This window comes from Phoenix dactylifera, chromosome 1 (assembly GCF_051530095.1).
Source record: "Phoenix dactylifera cultivar Ajwa chromosome 1, Ajwa_hap1_PhDact_Kaust_v1.1, whole genome shotgun sequence".
In the NCBI taxonomy this organism is placed as follows: Eukaryota; Viridiplantae; Streptophyta; class Magnoliopsida; order Arecales; family Arecaceae; genus Phoenix; species Phoenix dactylifera.
Genome location: NC_143190.1, coordinates 64,392,943 through 64,411,503, shown reverse-complemented (window position 1 = coordinate 64,411,503; position 18,561 = coordinate 64,392,943). Strand labels below are relative to the sequence as shown.

General features: G+C 40.5%; 1 protein-coding gene and 1 long non-coding RNA gene across 4 annotated transcripts; one reads left to right on the top strand and one right to left on the bottom strand.

Moving 5' to 3' along the window:
* Positions 1-823: 823 nt before the first annotated feature.
* On the top strand, positions 824-4,904 carry LOC148700435 (uncharacterized). 2 transcript variants are annotated; one of them, XR_016398018.1, is made up of 3 exons: positions 824-1,112; positions 1,482-1,559; positions 4,622-4,904. It is a non-coding gene; the product is annotated as an uncharacterized LOC148700435 (long non-coding RNA). The 2 variants fall into 2 exon arrangements; XR_016398017.1 differs by lacking the exon at positions 824-1,112 and having other exon boundaries at positions 1,125-1,559.
* A 5,454-nt stretch (positions 4,905-10,358) lies between these two features.
* Positions 10,359-16,857, bottom strand: LOC103696358 (protein LOL5). 2 transcript variants are annotated; one of them, XM_008777955.6, is made up of 4 exons: positions 16,656-16,857; positions 15,502-15,609; positions 11,996-12,105; positions 10,359-10,801 (listed from the first exon to the last, which is right to left on the bottom strand). In XM_008777955.6, exons 1-4 carry the CDS (start codon positions 16,750-16,752, stop codon positions 10,730-10,732), a joined length of 387 nt encoding a protein of 128 aa, XP_008776177.2. In that variant the 5' UTR covers positions 16,753-16,857; the 3' UTR covers positions 10,359-10,729. The 2 variants fall into 2 exon arrangements, with proteins under 2 accessions (XP_008776177.2, XP_088565645.2); XM_088709519.2 differs by lacking the exon at positions 10,359-10,801 and adding an exon at positions 11,535-11,721.
* Between the last annotated feature and the right edge of the window lie 1,704 nt (positions 16,858-18,561).

Here is an 18,561-nt window from a genome sequence, read left to right as displayed (position 1 = left end):
ATCTTGTTATGATGTTTGTGCGATTTTATATAGAAATTTGCTTGGCAGTGTCGGGGACATGCATTTGATAGGATGGGAAAGTGAGAGAGATGAACGAATGCTTGCAGTGGTGTGTATGATCCAATCAGGGTAAGAGGCAAACTGGATAATATGCCAGCATGATCAGCTGGGTCGGACGTACAGAAAGCACAGCTTGATCAGGTGGCATAGTGCCTCCTGAAATGTGCCAGTTCTCAAGGGCAGTGGGGGCAGTAAGTTTATGCAGCTTGTAGCTGCGTCTATCTGCACTAGGCTACCGGGGACTAACTGAGAAGATATCACCGGGTAGAACAATTTCAGGGTTCGTGCAAGATCAATGGGACTCAAAGCCCAAATATTTTCAGTGACATATCCACTTAACAAAATAACTTATTTTGTTATCAAAGTCTTAGAATAATAAGTTTCGTAGTGCTCCTGCGATCCTCCCGTCTTTTTTCATTGGCTTCTTATCTGCCCGAAAAGAACCTCCCGATGGGAAGAGAGTTTGAAAAATCCGACGATCAGGGAGAGTTTGAAAGAGACCGGAACTTCTCGAAGAAAAAATAAATCATGCAAGAATAAATTATTTCTTTCTCCAGATGATCTAATTTACCACATCCAAACACGAGGAATTAGTCGTATCATGCCACACTCCAATAAAAATAGAATTTTCCGGCTCCGCTGATACAAGAAAAAAGCGTGGCAATTTGGTGACTGCGCCCAAATTTGCCGATATTTTTTAATAGCATCGATAGGAATTAAACCAAAACGACGCTAATAAGCATCGTCGGAAGCCGAAGGGGGGTTCTATATACACCCCCCCTATTGCTAAGGACACCCCCCAAAAACCAAAAAAAAAATACCCAAACTAACCTTTAGTGTAATTACCATATTGCCCTTGAAATTTTCTCAGTACACCCCCTCTTCCTCCTCCTCCGTTTCGTTTTGAAAAGAAAAAAAAAAAACACCCCTCAAACCCCCCTTAAACCCCTCGATCCATTTACATCGTTTAGGCGATCTTTGAAGGAGATTTAAGCCCCATTCGAAGCATGGACAAGCAACTAGTGATTTGGGACGAAGAATCGGCCGCAAAGGTACGTGTTCCACCTTGTTTCGAAATTTTTTTTTTTCACGGTTCGTGCTCCGTTCGGCACTGGATCGCCGAACAAAAGGCTTCTGTTCGGCTGAACAGTGCCGAACAGAAGCCTTCTGTTCGGCAACCCTCAACCGAACAGAAGCCTTCTGTTCAGCTGCACAGTGCCGAACAGAAGGCTTCTGTCCGGCACTGTGCAGCCGAACAGAAGGGTTCTGTCCGGCTCTGTGCAGCCGAACAGAAGCCTTCTGTTCGGCACTGTGCAGCCGAACAGAAGGCTTCTGGTGCCAAATCGCGTGCCGTGCTGAATTTTGTGCCGAACAGATCCTCTGATTCATTAATTCTTGGTGATAAATTATTTTATATGTAGGGCTATGCTACAACCGAATCGAGTATAATTGGATCAGAATTTGTACTGGATTACACAAGCGAATTTACAACTTACGAGGTATTATAATGTATTATGCAATTTTGTATTAGTTTAGCGAGCTATTTTTACAACTGTGTACTTACATAAATTGTTTAATGTATAGATCTTCAAGAGTAGAGAGGACTTGTGTAATTGGTGTCGTGAAGCTGGGAGGCGAAATGGTTTTGTTGTTGTAATCAAATCATCCGATGCAGGTACCATTTCTAAGAAACCCAGAATTACGTTAGGTTGTGAGAGGGGTGGGACGTACCGAACCAAAAAAGAAAAGCGAATAAAGACTGCCTGTGGGACAAAGAAGTGTAGATGCCCTTTTGCATTAAGAGGAAAGAAATTGGATACTGCGGATGATTGGATATTACTGGTCGTATGTGGAGTGCACAATCATCCCGCTGCAGAGAATCTGGAGGGGCACTCATATGCAGGGAGATTATCTGAGCAGGAGACGGAATTGTTAGTGGATATGTCGAAGAGTTTGGTTCGTCCAAAGGACATATTATCCACATTAAAGGAAAGAGATGCCCTCAATGTTACGACTATCAAGACTATCTACAATGTACGTCAACGGTTTAAGGTTGTAGAGAAAGCCGGGAGGTCTGAAATGCAACATCTATTAGGTAAATTATCAGAGGCTAAATATATTGAGTGGCATAGGAATTGTACTAATACGGATGTTGTGCATGACTTTTTTTGGGCACACCCTGGCAGCATTGATTTGTTCCGTGCATTTCCCCGTGTGTTGATAATGGATTGCACGTACAAGACGAATAGGTATCGTCTTCCGCTCTTAGAGATTGTGGGGGTGACATCTACTGACATGACATTTTCAATTGCTTTTGTATACTTAAATTCTGAGCGGGAATAAAGCTATACTTGGGCATTAGAGAGATTGCGCAGTGTCATAGCTGATGATGTTTTGCCTGAGTTGATTGTTACAGATAGAGACTTGGCTTTGATGAATGCAATTCATAGAGTATTTCCTACTGCTAGACATTTATTATGTAGATGGCATATTAGTAGGAATGTTTTGGCCAAGTGCAAAAAATTTTTCGAATTGAAGGAGAAATGGGATAAATTTATTATGAGTTGGAATGTACTAGTGCTGTCCTCCACGGAAGACGAGTATAATGATCGCTGGAGTGCACTGCAGAGAGAGTTCGGTACCTATCCAGATGCACTACAGTATGTGTCAGATACTTGGCTGAGCAAATACAAGGAAAGATTTGTTGCGGCGTGGACGGATACATGCAGGCACTACGGAAATGTGACACAAATAGGTATCACAAATAAAGACTCATTTAATTTTAATTTGCCTCAATTGTTATATCTAACTTTCATTTGTTTACTAGGGTCGAGAGTGCACATGCAAAGCTCAAAAAGCAGCTTGGATCAAGCCAAGGAAGTTTCGAGTCATCTTGGACTAGAATACATGGATTGATTGAGTTGCAGCACAGCTCCGTTAAAGCCTCATTGGAGAAGAGTTTATTGGTAGTGCAGCACAACTTCAAGCCAGCTGAATTCAAAGAGTTGCGAGGTTTCATATCTATAAGTGCGTTAAATCATGTCCTCGCCCAATCGAAACGAGCCAATTCAGTTGGGTTTGATGATTCAAATTGTGGGTGCGCTATTCGACGCACACATGGTATACCATGTGCTCACCAGATTGCGCGGTACAGGGTGGAAGGTCGGCCCATTCCTCTCGACTGCATAGATCCTCATTGGAGGAAACTTGATATTGTGCCTACCCCCCCCCCCCCCCCCCGTGCAGCCAATTCAGTTGAGTTGTGATGTAGAGTTAGATTTGATTGCGCTACGATTTAAGAAGTTAGATGGGGCTTCTCAATTGCAGATGATCAAGAAGTTACGAGAGATTGCAAGTTCAGATAGTACACCTCTTTTAGAGCCTGCAAAACGGAAGACCGGTTCACGTGGGCGCGCTTCAATGAAGGTTGATACGTCTACTCGACGTGACCCGTCTGCGTTTGAGTTGGTTCTATCTGGACAGGATAGTTATTCACCTGGTGTTGAGAAAGTTACCATCCGCAATCCATCTACTCAGATTCAAAAGAGGCGGCCCAAGCAAAAGGTAAGTACCAAATATTTATTTCCTTACAATAGGTATCACAACGTCTACGGGACGGTCCGTGCCGTGCCGGTATGTGATGTGCCGATACGGGACATGTCGGGACGTGCCGTGCCGAGATGTGCCGATACGGGACATGTCGGGACGTGCCGTGCCGAGATGTGCCGATACGGGACATGTCGGGACGTGCCGTGCCGAGATGTGCCGATACGGGATGTGCCGTGCCGAGATGTGCCGATACGGGATGTGCCGTGCCGAGATGTGCCGATATGGGACATGTCGGTACGTGCCGTGCCGAGATGTGCCGATACGGGACATGTCGGGACGTGCCGTGCCGTGCCGGTACGGGATGTGCTGAGACGGATAACTATTTGGATATTTCTGCCATTGTTACATATTTTCTATCATTTGATATTATTTGCAGGTTTTTCGTACTAGAGCCCAGTCACATACGCCCATTATCTATATTGATGCTATTCCTTCTGCCTTGAGACCATACATCCAGCATATCAAGGATGTAAAAGCTGATGGGAATTGCGGATTTAGGGCAATAGCTGACTTACTGGGATTTGGAGAAGATGACTGGGTGCGTGTTAGGAAAGATTTATTGCAAGAGTTGCAATGTCATTCGGACCACTATCGCACATTATATGGTGTGGAAGGGACGATTGCTGAGATCACTCATGCATTATCATATTATGATGATTGTCCACCATATGACAGATGGATGACTATGCCGGACATGGGTCATCTTATAGCATCCTGCTATAATGTTGTCCTATACCATCTCTCGTTGCAACAATGTCTGACCTTCCTACCTCTCCGTTCTGTGCCAGTACCTCTTCTATCCCGCAAAGATATCGCTATCGGATTCGTAAATGGAAATCATTTTGTTGAAGTACTACGTTCACAACACTTGCGAATATTTAATTTTGCTTATTTAATTTTGCTTATTTATAATTTTGTAGCTATTAATATTTTCTTATTTCTAATTTTGAAGGTGTTCTTGTTGCCGGGACATTCCGTTCCGCCAGTAGCGACCAACTGGCGAAAATATCATCTTCCTTGTGCTACCGGATGGGAAAATTCATATGAAGCCCGGATTCAACAGATCAAAGAGAGCATCTCACCTAATGTTATAATTAGCGAGACAGTAGAGTTAGATTGATTGTTTATATATGTACAATTTTTGAAAGTTGTAAATTTTTTTGGGCTCTTAGAGTCATGTACTGTGAAACTCCATCATCAATATAAATCAAAAAATATCTGTCTTCGCATTGTTAGATTGATTGTTATGTGCACTGTTATATTTGTGTAAAATAGAACGGGCCAGGCTTTACAAAGATTACACGTAAATATACCAAAAATATATATTTTTCATTAATATCAACAGTTTCAAATTACACAAAAAAAAAAGTCGAAGCTACATAATCAAAATAAAGGCTCCATCATCAATCCCTATGACGCCGTCGTCGACGCGTGTACTGCTGTACGTCCGAATGAGAGGGTGCTGGATCCGAATGAGAGGGTGCTGTACTCGGGCCAGGCTCATCACCCAGAAGTAACTGATGCATCTGACAAATAGCATGAAATAGGTGCCCGGCACCTAGTGACGTAGCCTCTGAGGGACCCATCCGTACAATGTCGGTACTGATACCGAGTGCATCTGCAATACGCCGCCGGTGCATGTCAGCATCATCATGACCTCCCCTGGCTCCAGAATGAGTACTCGAGCGCAGATGAGGAGGCTGAACTGCAACGTGCGTGATACGGAGATACCACTCCATGTATCCCGGTACGCTGTCTGATGGCCGGGTAACTGGGTGGCTCCTGCTCGCCTGGCTCAGCACGTGGTCCTCCCACCGCTCCCAAAGCTGATCCATATAGGAGTAATGTATCCGGTACGAGCCTGCTGTGGAACCTCTGTTGGCTCGCGTAGGGGCTAGTGGCGCTCGAAGGATGGTCTGAATACGACCAAACTGTCTAAGAACCCTTTCTGGATGATAGGGTTCTACGATATCAAGGCACTTGATGGAGCCACTAAAAAATGCGATATCAACATATGGGCGATCTCCCCGAAGCCGATGATGGGGATCCTAAATAACCTGCAAAACAAAAGGTCCATTTCAGTTTTATACTATATCGCATATTAAAAGTACTGACAAACACAAGCAAATGGTAATATGATACGTACCTCATCGATGCTCAAAAGGTCCAATGACTCACGTAGAACCACTAAATGGTCCATCGTGGTACGGGATGGAGTACCGGGCATCCAGCGGTGCACGCGGGGACTGGCATCAGTATACTCAAGCGACGGGTGAGGACTGAGTGCTGGAAAATGCTCATAAATCCATGCCTGCAGAAGCGTCATATAACCACTGATCTGTCTCACTGATGACCTCGACGCAATCCCCAACTGCCGATACAAATATGCTAAGGCAGCTGTACCCCAGGCATATGTGCTCACCCTATCCAGATCCCGCAGTAAACACAGATACGCTATAGGCACCCTGGTCCCACTCTTATCAGCAAAGAGTGTGCAGCCTAACAAAAATAATAAATAGGCTCGTGCTGCACACTCTATCCTCTGCTGGCTGTCTCTATCAGATACAGAGTGAAACTGAGTCCTCAGCCACTCCATCCTCACAGACTGACCGCGCGATGACAGTACCTCCTGACGCGCGTCTCCAGCTGACACCCCCAACAACTCCACAAGTAGCTCCTCAGCATCCCGATCACTCATCCTCTCAGGAGAAACTGCTACTGAGGCACCTGCGACAGGAATCCCTAAAATGGCGGATACATCATCCAACGTGATAGTGATCTCGCCAAATGGTATATGGAAGGTGTTCGTCTCGGGCTGCCATCTCTCTACGAAGCCCGAAATCAGAATCTTATCGGTGAATCGATAAGAGCACTGTACTAACTCTATGAGGCCCGACTGCCTCAATAGTGCTTTGAACCTGGTATTTGGTTGGTTTGAAGACCACCACTTCCATTCACCAACCTTGGCAGTATGGTTCATGCACTTTAGTGGAGCCCGTTCCTGTAATATAAATGTATAATTACTACTACTTTATAAAACATCAATAAACAAAATATAATGCTATAACAAATAAACAATACCTGTTGCCTTCAGATGGAAGCTGCTATATGCGTTCTGAAACTGATCAGGACGGACTCATCCTCTGGACCTCCTGGACATGGTCCAACGGACTCATCGTCTTCGCCCCTAGCGGGCATATCATCATGCTCTGACTCAGGAGAGGGCGATGGCATATGAGCAGGCTCGGGAGAAGCAATCCTAGCACGACGTCTCCTAGCTGACGCCGTAGGTCTTAACTCTGGAGGGACCGGGATCCATGTCTGAAAATATAGAAATTCAATGTTAGGCTATATCAAAGAAAATAATTCAATTGCATACATAAATGATAAATGATAAAACAAGCCAAAAAAGAAACAAGTTACTTCTTGGAATCTACATGATTGGGTTTTGTGATAAATAATTCAATGTTACTTCAATTGCATACATAAATGATAATTCAAAAGTATACGACTCGTAAACTCAAGACATAACTCAATAATAGACTTTACCTAAAACTATGCCGCAGTTCTTAGTTTTTGTTTTTAGTTTTTGTCCCTACTTCTCAAATTACTATCTAATCTAGTAATGAAAAACTTGTCCTTGATGTTGGGTATCCAATTCACCCTAAGGACGTGATTTAGGCTAAAATTTGGGAATAAAAATAATCCTTAGTCTAGCAACAGAAAAAAAAAAAAAAAAATTGGATTCGGCCCCATGGGGACCAAGATACATTGGGTCGGCCCCATGGGGCCGAACCAATGTATTTTGGTCGGCCCCATGGGGCCGACCCAATTGCAGCGGGTCGGCCCCATGGGGCCGAACCGAAGGCACTGGTTCAAAGAACCAGTGCCGAACGATTTGGGGAGGCGGGGGGGGGGGGGGGGGGGGGGAGCTACCTCGAGGTGGTCGTGGAGGCGCCGGCGAGGTGCTCGTTGCTCGGGAGATGGCCGGGGAGGTGGTTCCGGGAGAAGCCCGCGAGGTGGTCGGAGATCGGAAGAATGCCGGCGACGAGAGGGAGAAGGGGGAACGGGGGGGTTTTGGGCGTTGGCGAGGTGCTTTGGGCGGAACAGTTCAAAGGGAGACGGAGGGGGTTTGGCCGCCGGCGAGGTGCTTGAGGCGAGGTTTTTTGGGCGGAAGGGAGAAGCCGGCGGGTGTTTTGGAGGGGAAGAGCGGGGTGGGGGGGGTTTGGGGGGTGTAAAGAGCAATTTAGGTGAGGGGGTGGGGAGGGTGGGGGGTAATTTAGGAATTTTTAATTTTTTAGGGGTGTCCTTAGCAAATGGGGGGGTGTAGAGAGTATTTAATTTTTTTTTAATTTTTGGGGGGTGTCCTGAGCAATAGGGGGGGTGTATATAGAACCACCCGAAGCCGAAACCACCTACCACCACGCTTTGGCCTTCGACAATGCTTATAAACATCATCGGAAGCCAAAATACCACTCACACCTTTTAGAGCACCCTCTTAAGGATGAAATTAAGACGATGCTTATTAGTGTTGTCCAAAGCAAATTGTAAGATGATGCATAGAAGCATCGTAGGAGGCTAAGGAAGGAAAAGAGCAGAAGATGCTTAAACACGTCATCGGAATCCTACTCACTAAACACCCCCCCCCCCCCCCCCCCCCTCTTCTCCCTAACACTAACTTTTCTCTTAAATCTCGCTTAAGGTTTGGGCCAGACGATGCTTAAAAGCATCATCAGAATCCAATGGTCCAAGTGACCTAAGACGACGCTTAACTGGGTCATTGGAGGCCAAGTCCCCCTATAAAACGCCCAGACCAAGGCGATGGAAACCCTAGCACTGGTCAAAGAGAGAGGAGGGAGTGAGTACCATCGATGGCCTCATGCTTTGAAGAACATCGAAGGGATCCGTGTAGGGAAGCAAATCCGCCGCCCGGACCAGATCCGCCACTCTGAAGAACTCTGCTTGGCGTGGGACACCAGATCCGCCGCTTTGAAGATCCCTGCTTGGCGTATGTCTTCACTGCCGGCTGGACCAAATTTGCCATCGTGTTCTCTGGCGACATCACCACAAGCACCGACCCCCATGCTCTGTCGATCTTCAGCCTCTGAGGGAGCTTTGGATGGCTCTCCGATAGCTGCATCGACGTTGCCCGATCAGAGGCCCCCTGTGCCAAGCCGTGGAAGGAGGCGGATCGCCATGTGGCCGCGGGCCCCGGAACCTCATGGCGGCTCCAGGATGGTGCAGAAGCGGCCGCCACTGACACGAGAGCGAGAAGAGAAAATGGAATCGAAGTGGAGTTTGGAATTGAGGTTGGGGTTAGGGTTAGAAATGCTTCGTGTCAATTTATTTCTATTGTAATTTGTAATTTGTAACTTGGAAATATGCTTCATGTGTTATTCCTATTGAAAAAGATAATTTGACAGAAGAAAAAGAAACATCATGTAAATTGGGCATCTGTTGTAATATGCTTCCTATTGTAATTTGTAAAAGAAACATCATATAAATTGGGCATATGTTGTTCTTCTTCTGCTATTCTTTTTGTCTTTTTTTTTTTTTAACTTTTTGAAGTTATCTATCTTGTGCTATTAGAAGAAGAATCACAAGGAACTAATAATGAAGAAGAAAATTAAAAATTGGAGTTTTTTTTATTAAGTTTGTCAAATTTATTTTCGGCAGAGATTAAAATGCCTGTTAATCTCTCTCTCCAGCTAGATTCAGGATTTTTTTTGGCCCCTAAAAAATTTAATTAGGCTTTTTAAATATTTTTTTTTACAAAAGAATAACTCTAACGACAATTTAGAGCGTCACTAGAATTAGTATTGCGGACGCTTAAAAGCATTAGTAAAACTACCACTATTGCCGATGCTTTTCAAAACATCTAGCAAATAAAATTTTCATGCTCATATTGCTGATGCTTTTGTCACGCTTTAAAAAGTATCGGCAATAAAAATACCGACGCTTATAAGCGTTAGTATATGCATTAAAAAGCGTCGGATTTTTTTTTTTTTTAAGTGCCACTTCTTTTTGTTGTAATTTTAGAGTCGAAATACCCCAGGAGCGCTGCCGGGAAAATCTTATCAATCCATATCCTAACAAGGCCAGTTAATCAGTAAAGCCAATTAATCCGTGTCTGGAACAATCTAACGAAGCACCCGGACAGGCCAGTTAATCGGCGAAGCCAATTAATGTGGGGTAATAATTTTATTTTCACAATCCGCTTCTGTCCTTTATGAGACTTTGTAGGAAGCGACTGATCCATGGAACAATAGAAAGTGAGGACCAAGCAGCTGCACCCGCTGATTTTGGATGGATGAGGTTTAGTTACAACCAGTGTAACAACACGTTAGTAGCCTTTATGAAGTGAATTCAGTTGTCCTTGGGACAGTATCAATCTCAAGACTTACTCTCAACTCAGCAAACTTAAATTCCAGAACACACATCTAGGATGAGACCGCTTCCATTTTAGAAGCGATAATTATTCCATGACCGGTGCTAGGCACGCATAATACATGTGAGACAAAACAGAGAAGTTTTTTGAGCAAACAAAACATGGATAGTTAATTACTGCAGAGGCAGCACTGATGACTGTGATAAATGCAATCTTATGTGATGCACCCCTTTTAGAACCAAAAAAAAAAAAAGAATCAAAAAGAAAATGTGGGAAGAGAAAAGCGTATGTCTTGACTCTGTTCTTGAAACCTCACTCGATAAATATTCATTGAAGATCAGAAGATTACATAGCATAGGTTCCTAATGTGTTGACATTAGGCAACACAGATAATATTATCTGCTACATAATTTATATGAATATACAAAATTTCCTGAGTCCCAACTTGGGAGGAGCATGGGAGGGGTAACAGCATTAAGTCCACATATCAGACAAAAACAGGATTATTCAGGCTTACACAACAATGATATCTAACTATCAATAAATTGATAATTCACTAAATAATTTGATTATCATTTTCAAGGTACATAATCCTATCAAGCCACTTGTTTGACCAAAAAATGCTACCAAGCCCTTTAGTAGAGAATAGATACCAGATTGGAAGAACTACGTCTATTGAACAGGACTTTGAGGTGGGGGAGGTTGGCCCTGCTGCACTGAGACGGGAGGCCGAATATTGTGCGCCTGTAGAACATTCCATGTCCCTGATTTAGATTCCATGCATTCAAATATAATTAACTGAAAATCCAATCACACGAGTTGCCCTGATACATCACTTATGTACACATGCAGTTACACCAAAACAAAAGACGATCATTGTAAATATAAAATCTGGCACCATAACAGATAAACAAAGAAATACACTACCTTGGTTATTATTTGAGCATTCATGTACAACCTCAATTACACCTTCACTTCCTCAAAGATGATACCACAATCAAGGCACTCCGGACTGTCTTCCATTTTTTCAACAATGGCTTATGAATCATCCTTCTAGGTTAGCATTACGAACCCTCATTCACCAAACATTCCTGACAAGGTATAATTGTGATGCTGTTGTAAGTTTTTCTATCAAATCAGGGTTCGTTTCGTAGTTTGATGTACTTTTTATGATTGGTTGTAAGCCTATTATCAACCCTCCAGCTCCTCCGCATTTTTCTTCTAGGCAAGAGACCAGCATTACTTCAGCAAAGGCAACAAACTCAAAATAAGGATTTTAGAACAGAGGAAAATATGGCTATCGGTGCCCATTCTACATATCTTATGAAGCACAATGGCATATTTTTTTTCCTTACAGGAAAAGCACTGAAAATATTGTGCACAAAATCAGCCACTGTTTGAACATCTTTCAACTGAATATTCGTGAGTGATCCATCCAAACAAGTGTCACTGAGACAAACCTCCTTCATTCTTCATATTTTGTTCTGGTATCCATTAAATTGCCTAGAATATCTTGGTATTCTTTTTCTCGCCAACTCTTAAGCGGTGGCTTTATGGCTCTTCATTTGCCAACCATTTGCCCCAAATGTTGACAACTCAATCAAGTCATGCTATTCCAAAAGTTTTCTCGTCTTTCTCCATTCATCAGCACAAATCTGAGCGCCCTGCTTATAGAGCTTTCTTAAGTCTTCAATGCACATTTATTCATATCAAGAACTTAGTTATAAAGGAGTTCGACGTTTTATAAGATGAATAAAGAAATTTCTTCAATTAATATGAAAGTTTATGGATCAAGCACATGCAAAAACCATTTGCAATGAGATAATTAATGCTTGTAAATGGATTCTGCCATCTTCTACCACTCGGATGCTAAAACAAGCAAAGATATCCCCATACAAGAAAAGTAATATATGTAATCTGAATTTATAAATTACTCACCCCAATTTTAGTCACAAAACTACAAGAAGAACATCTAACAGATGGAGCTCCATAAGGGTACATCAGTAACACGGAACATTTCCCACACTTCACATTACCAACCTGATGAGCTACAGAAGAAATATCATCAATGAATCAAAGGAATTATGTAGAAATAGAATTCAGGGATTATATCTACTACTTTTAAATGATCTCAACATCATATTATCAGCAGGTTCATTGTGCAATATATACTAAGAAGAAAAATTAGAAATGACGCTTAGTTATTTTCACAAGAAAAATTGCCAAAATTGCATAAACTTGTAGCAAAAAAATTCAAAAACACGATGAAATACCGGGTGTGTTCGTTAGACAATTGAACACTAATATAATCCTAGTGCCACCAATTCCAGACAGCAATGTAGCAAGCTTGAACAGCAAGATCAAATGCATGTTTTGTTGAGCAGAGTTCCTTTGGTTAAATACGAAGCATAGAGGCTGACATGCCATAAAATGCATGAATTCAAATATTATAAGTAAAAATTTGAAATAGTACTAGAATACTCAATTGACATGCTTCATGCATCAATCTTCTCATTGCATCCCATATATTGAATGACAGAACCATGAGAGACCTTGCACCCCATATATTGAATGACAGAACCATGAGAGAACCTATTGGCATGGCAGATCTCATATTTCACCCTCATATATATCCAGCATCAAGAATCATATAATTAAGTCTTTCAAGACAATCCTGTGAAGCTTGCCTACAGTCATATATGGCAAGATTAAGAAAGGTAGCTAGTGGATGGGAAGCCCATGTAGCTGCATACAGATCTTGATAGAAGTACTATGGACCTAAATATAAGTGCTACAAATCAAATAAATGCTAAAGCAAACCTGGACACTAAAGTAAGTTCCAACTGAGGTGGAATATCTTATGTAGTGGAGCAGGCATTCTTATGGCTGATCAAAATCTGGTAAAGTTGTGACTGTATAAGGAAAAATAATTAAGCATGGCTATCATGAGATCGTGCTATCAAAATAAAGTACAAACCAAGGTACAAGATTTTTTTTTAAAAATAATTAAGCATGGCTATCATGAGATCGTGCTATCAAAATAAAGTACAAACCAAGGTACAAGATTTTTTTTTTAATAAAAAGATCACTTAATCATGACCTTATCAAAGAGGCTAGATAATCAGAATAGTTATAGCAATTCTCTAAAAAAAAAAGTCTGCCAAATTATGACCATGTGGAGCAAAAATGGAAACATCACAGGGAAGAAGATGCAAAGGTTGAACAAAGATGTCTTGCTGCAGTATAAAAAGACAACCATCAGATGTGGCTGTTGCTTGAGAAGGAAAATCTAAGACAGCTGCACAAGCACGGATCATTAACATCCATCACAACACAACAGGCCTCGCATGCCATGCTTCTGTATGCATTCAAAAGCAATAAGGCGAACCTTGTACAGGTTGTACCAGTCAAGAAACCAACAGTAGTTCTTCACATTACAGACCACGCGATAGAACCATATCTTCCAAAGAAACTAGACACCAACAGAAAGCATGGGAGAGCTTGTTCAGTCACTCGCTCTGAGACAGCTTATGGTGAATAAGATAAATGACTTTTCACTAAGGCCACCAGCAATAGTACGAGAGACCAAAAAAATCAGAACTAAAAGTCCCAGGTGGTTGTGGTGAGACCACTGTAAGTTAAAATGGGTCAACCTAGATAGGCAATATCAGCGATAGACAGCATATGAGTCGATGATGAAGCTGACCTTCAAGTATCTCTATGTAATTAATGCTGAAAGAGTATTTAAAAAGGCAGCTAACATGACAAGAAATAAATGGAAGCTTGTTAAGAAGTAAATGGACCTAATGAGGCATAAGAAGAACAAGATTTATTTTTTTTTCCAATTACATCTTGGAAGATTATTATTTTCTTAAGAAAACAAACAAAAAGGATCACAACATCTAGCAGATGGCAAGCTGATCAAATAGGGAGAGCATAAAAAATACAAAGAAAATCTTGCTAGTCGTAATAGGGTGAAAAACACAAGGATTACAAAGATTCTTTGAGAACTTATTTACATAAAGGCCACAATAGAAGCAGAACAAATATCTATATATGATGCAAGAAAGAGCAAGCAAACCCTATAAAGTGCTTTTGCTTCCCACAAACAAATGTTATGAGAAGTTAATTGCATGAAGACTACACTAGCAGCAGAAAAAATTATCTAAATACTGATGCAGACGTAAGAAATGCTTCCTACAAAAAAATCTTATGAGAAGTTAACTGCATGAAGGCTACACTAGCAGCAGAACAAATATCTAAATACTAATGTAGAAGCAAGAAAGAGCAAAGAATCCTATAAAGTGCTTTTGCTTCCTATAAACAACACAGATTGACAATAAAATTTGGTGCAAATTGAACTCTGGTGCAAGTAAACTTTGGGGAGCAACATAGTGAACCCATATTTTGTTTTAAGATATTCAATTTGTTGAATAATAATATATCTGTAATATTTGAGGGGCAAAAGGAAAAAAAGAAGACAAATGGAAATGATGAAATCTGGAGTAAATTATATGAAAAGTAGAAGAAAGAATAGTGATGCATTGGACGTAAGTAAAAAAGTAAAACATGAAAAAAATATATAAAAAAAAATGCGAAGAAATGATCCTGATTGGGCAAATATGCCAATGTTCAAAAGATATAAATGGACATATCAATAGCAGAGCAGGAAAGATAACAAGAAGCATGAAATATTGCCCAGCTATTTTTGGCAATGTTAAGTACATAATAGGTTGATGCGTTCCCCAGATCAACTATCACTAAATAAACTTGTGGGACTAAACATTTCCTTTGAAAAAAAAATAAAGAAAGAAAAATAATTGTCAATAGTAGAAATTTTCAAGAATTTAGCAGATCTTGTCACTCTGTTTTGAAGGCTGCATTGCTTTTTCTTGTCATAAGGCAATAAATGTACTGCTTGTGCACAAAAAGATACCACAATATGTACGCATTTCATTAGAACTTTGTTAAACACAAGTTGATGGTCTGGCATGCATTAAAATGTTCCTTTCCACAATGACAAAAAAGAAGGAAACTTTCAGGAAGCTGAAAAGAATAATTAAGTACAAGAATCTGGAAAATAACATAGAAGCAAAATACAAATGACACACTGGCAAATTTTGAATTTATGTTGTAATTTAAAAAAACAGATTTATATTTGTCTACAGCAAGGCTTGTGGTTTTCATATCAAAAAAATGCAAGATGTGGCAACTGCAAGAAAATGTATAATATATATGATTATAGATCCGGGAATAGTATATGAATAAAAAAAAAGTTTTTACTTTAAAAAAAAATCAGAATCAGATGACAGAAAATAGAAACAGATATATAGTTGGTTGTGTACAAGAGAAGATGGCTCAGTGAAAACAAAACAGCAAAGACATCAGAGCTGTGCTCAATTTCAGCTAACATTTGCTGCCAAAGGATAAATTTGAAAACAAACCTTCTAACACAAAATTTACTGTCTTACAGCATGGGCACTGAACATAAGCAGCACCTCTTGGATATGAAAGTAGTTCACGACAACTTCCGCAGACCATTTGGCCCATTTCTGCATCAAGTTATAACAACATCCAAAGTTGAGAAACAACTAAAAGAGGTAAGGAACGGCAAATTACCATGAATAATTATATTTTTAGAAACGTTTGTCAACTCAATATCCAGAAGTTACAACAAGGACCTAAGTCTTAAAGTTATCGCACAAATTTCTAATCAATGATGGAAGGGTTGGAATAACAGCAAACATGGCAACATAAATTTAAAGCACTAGTACAATGTAACAACATATGCATGAGATTCATGAGAAAATCCACCAGCAAGCCATCTTATATACAATAACAGCATGGCATAGGGTTTATCGCCCATGTTGCCCATGGTATATAATTATGTTAGGAGCAATGAGTGAAGCAAGGAAGTCCTTGCCCAGTTCAAAGCATAGCTGCATGATATGTACTGAATAAAATCACAACTTAAAATATGAGGACCGTTCTCCAATTTAGGGTTCTTGACTTATAAACTGTGCCTGAAAGATGAAAGCAATCCCTATAAACCAATCCTTTTGTTCCCTCTTCAACTAGTTGATGTCACCTTGACCATGAAGCGGACAATGACTTGTGAACAGTTGATATTCTGTCGATAGCCAGTTGTAGAACATTCCCAAAAGAGGGGGTTTTTCCCCCCTCCCATCTCGTCTTCCTATAATATGTCGAATTTCCTATAATGTGTTTTCAAGAATGCCATCACGGTAATGAACCAATAAAACAAGCCATCAAAAGTGTGGATATGACCACAATATCCTTGGGCGCACTTTACATGGCCTTATGCATATCAATTAGCTACTCTACTTTCAATTTCTCTCAGAGATTTCGTCGAGCACGTTCTTCGGGTGAAACAAATTCTGCGTGGTGGTAAAACTGAATTATCCCAGCATGCACATGCGGTAGGATCCAAGAACGCAAAATCGATAATCAGAAAACCTAGACCATGGCGAAAACCGGCGATCATCATATTCCTTGGCTTCCTCTCGAAATTATAAAAACAGCAACTATATATTGTTTTGGAGGAAGGATATGGAATTGGAGGGAGGGGGGAGCTGACCCGGAGGCGGCGGCGGAGGAGGGGCAGAGGACGCGGGTGGTGCCGGGAGAACGATATTTTCCCACCCCGGCGGGACGGCTTCCGGGGAGCTGCCCATCGTTGGTACGATTTTGTTCGGGCGGAGACGGAGAAGAAAGCGCGTTTAGTTTGTCCACCCGCTGCTTGGTATATCTGCAGGCTCGTGGGAGGATTTGGTTTTTTTTCCGAACCGGCTCGTTTGGTTCGCGGGAAGTATTTTCCCTCCTAAGAATATGATTTCTGGGAATCAGATTCCTAGAAAGAGAATACCTAGGAAAGTACTTTTGGCATGTTTGGTTAACCATAGGAAAGTGACAAATTTCTAAAGTGCTTATGTTTGGTTGACCATCAACTTTCCTAGAAAAGTTATGTATAATTCCTATTATGCCCTTAATAAAAATTAGGTCTTTAATGCCTCTTTAATGCTTCTTTAATGCTAAAGGTTCTTTTTGGAAAAAAATAAAAAATAAGTGATTCCCACCTCATGGGAAAGTAACTTTCCCATGTTTCTCATGGGAAAGACTTTCCCATGAAATGTGGGAATCATATTCCCATGGGAATACAACTTTCCCATCTCTCTCCTTTGAAAACTCCAACCAAACAAGAGGTATTTCATTACTTTCCCGTTGACCACACTTTCCCCCCTTCTTTTCCAGCGAACCAAACGAGCCCTTATAGAAAAACGAATGCTGATTGGATAGTCTGATGTGCTGCTCACCGGGCAGGTGTTTTTCTTTTAAAAAAAATAGTTTTGAGGCTCTTCATTCTTCCTTTCGTCAACTTTTTTTTTTAATGTTTTTAAATATATTTATGTACATTTAAGGTAAATCGCCGTTATACTAAAAATTGAAAAAAAAAATTGAAGCCACCTAAAAGCACTTGAGGGAGTAGAAGACTCCAAAGCCTAAGTATTACATGTATTAGTATAAAATTATTATATGACGGACAAATATAAATATATTGCAAAATTATTTATATCAATGAACTAGGACTTGTCCTAATCATCGTAGGTCTCTTCTTAGCAATCGAATATTTAGGGCTCAAATTTTGGATGATGCATCTTTGCATTTAAGTTTGATTAATCATGATATGGATGGTCTCCTTTTCCTTTTCTCTTAAAATAAAAGATAGCTATAAATATTAAATATTTAAAAAGAAATCGTGGTAACTAGTCTTAGGTATAAAACTATTATAAATGCCTCTCATTTTCTTATGAACAAAAATATTCTCAATAAAAAAAATTCAAAAAATTATAGCCAAATGAATATAGAAACAAGTTGTGCATTAACCAAGCATCCTTTTCATGTTAAATAGTGGTACAAATGCCAAGAATGGGAGAGTTGAGCTAAACACAACATTATTTGGAGCATTATCACATTATCTCTAAAGCCTATACCAATTGTGATCCAACAACAGATGCTAATGCAATATTAATGAGAATGGTTTTTATGTATTTTTTTTAAAAAATGGATTTGATACTGTAAAATTTTGTAACAAATTTGGTAGGATTTTATCATGTAAAATGAAGAACATGGATGAGATGGTCAAAATTTCTTATGCTTACCCAAAGAGGTAAGCTTAGAGGTTGGGAGGTGTAGGGATGACCACAAGATGATTATAACAACTTAAGAAATTATGTGGCTAAGATTTGTTTCTTTGAAATAAGGAGTGAGGATGAGGTGGTGAGTGTTTATTAAGTTCATAAAGATCTAAGGTTGAGGTTAAGGTTAAAGCTCTTACCAATAGGATAAGAGAGTGTATGAAAAAGGACAAATGAAGAGTTGGATGTCATGCTACTTAGATGGCGTGAATAGTGATAAATGTGGAAATGGATAAAGGAGTGTCGGTTAAAATTGAATAATAAAAAGCATAGAGGTGCGAGACTAAT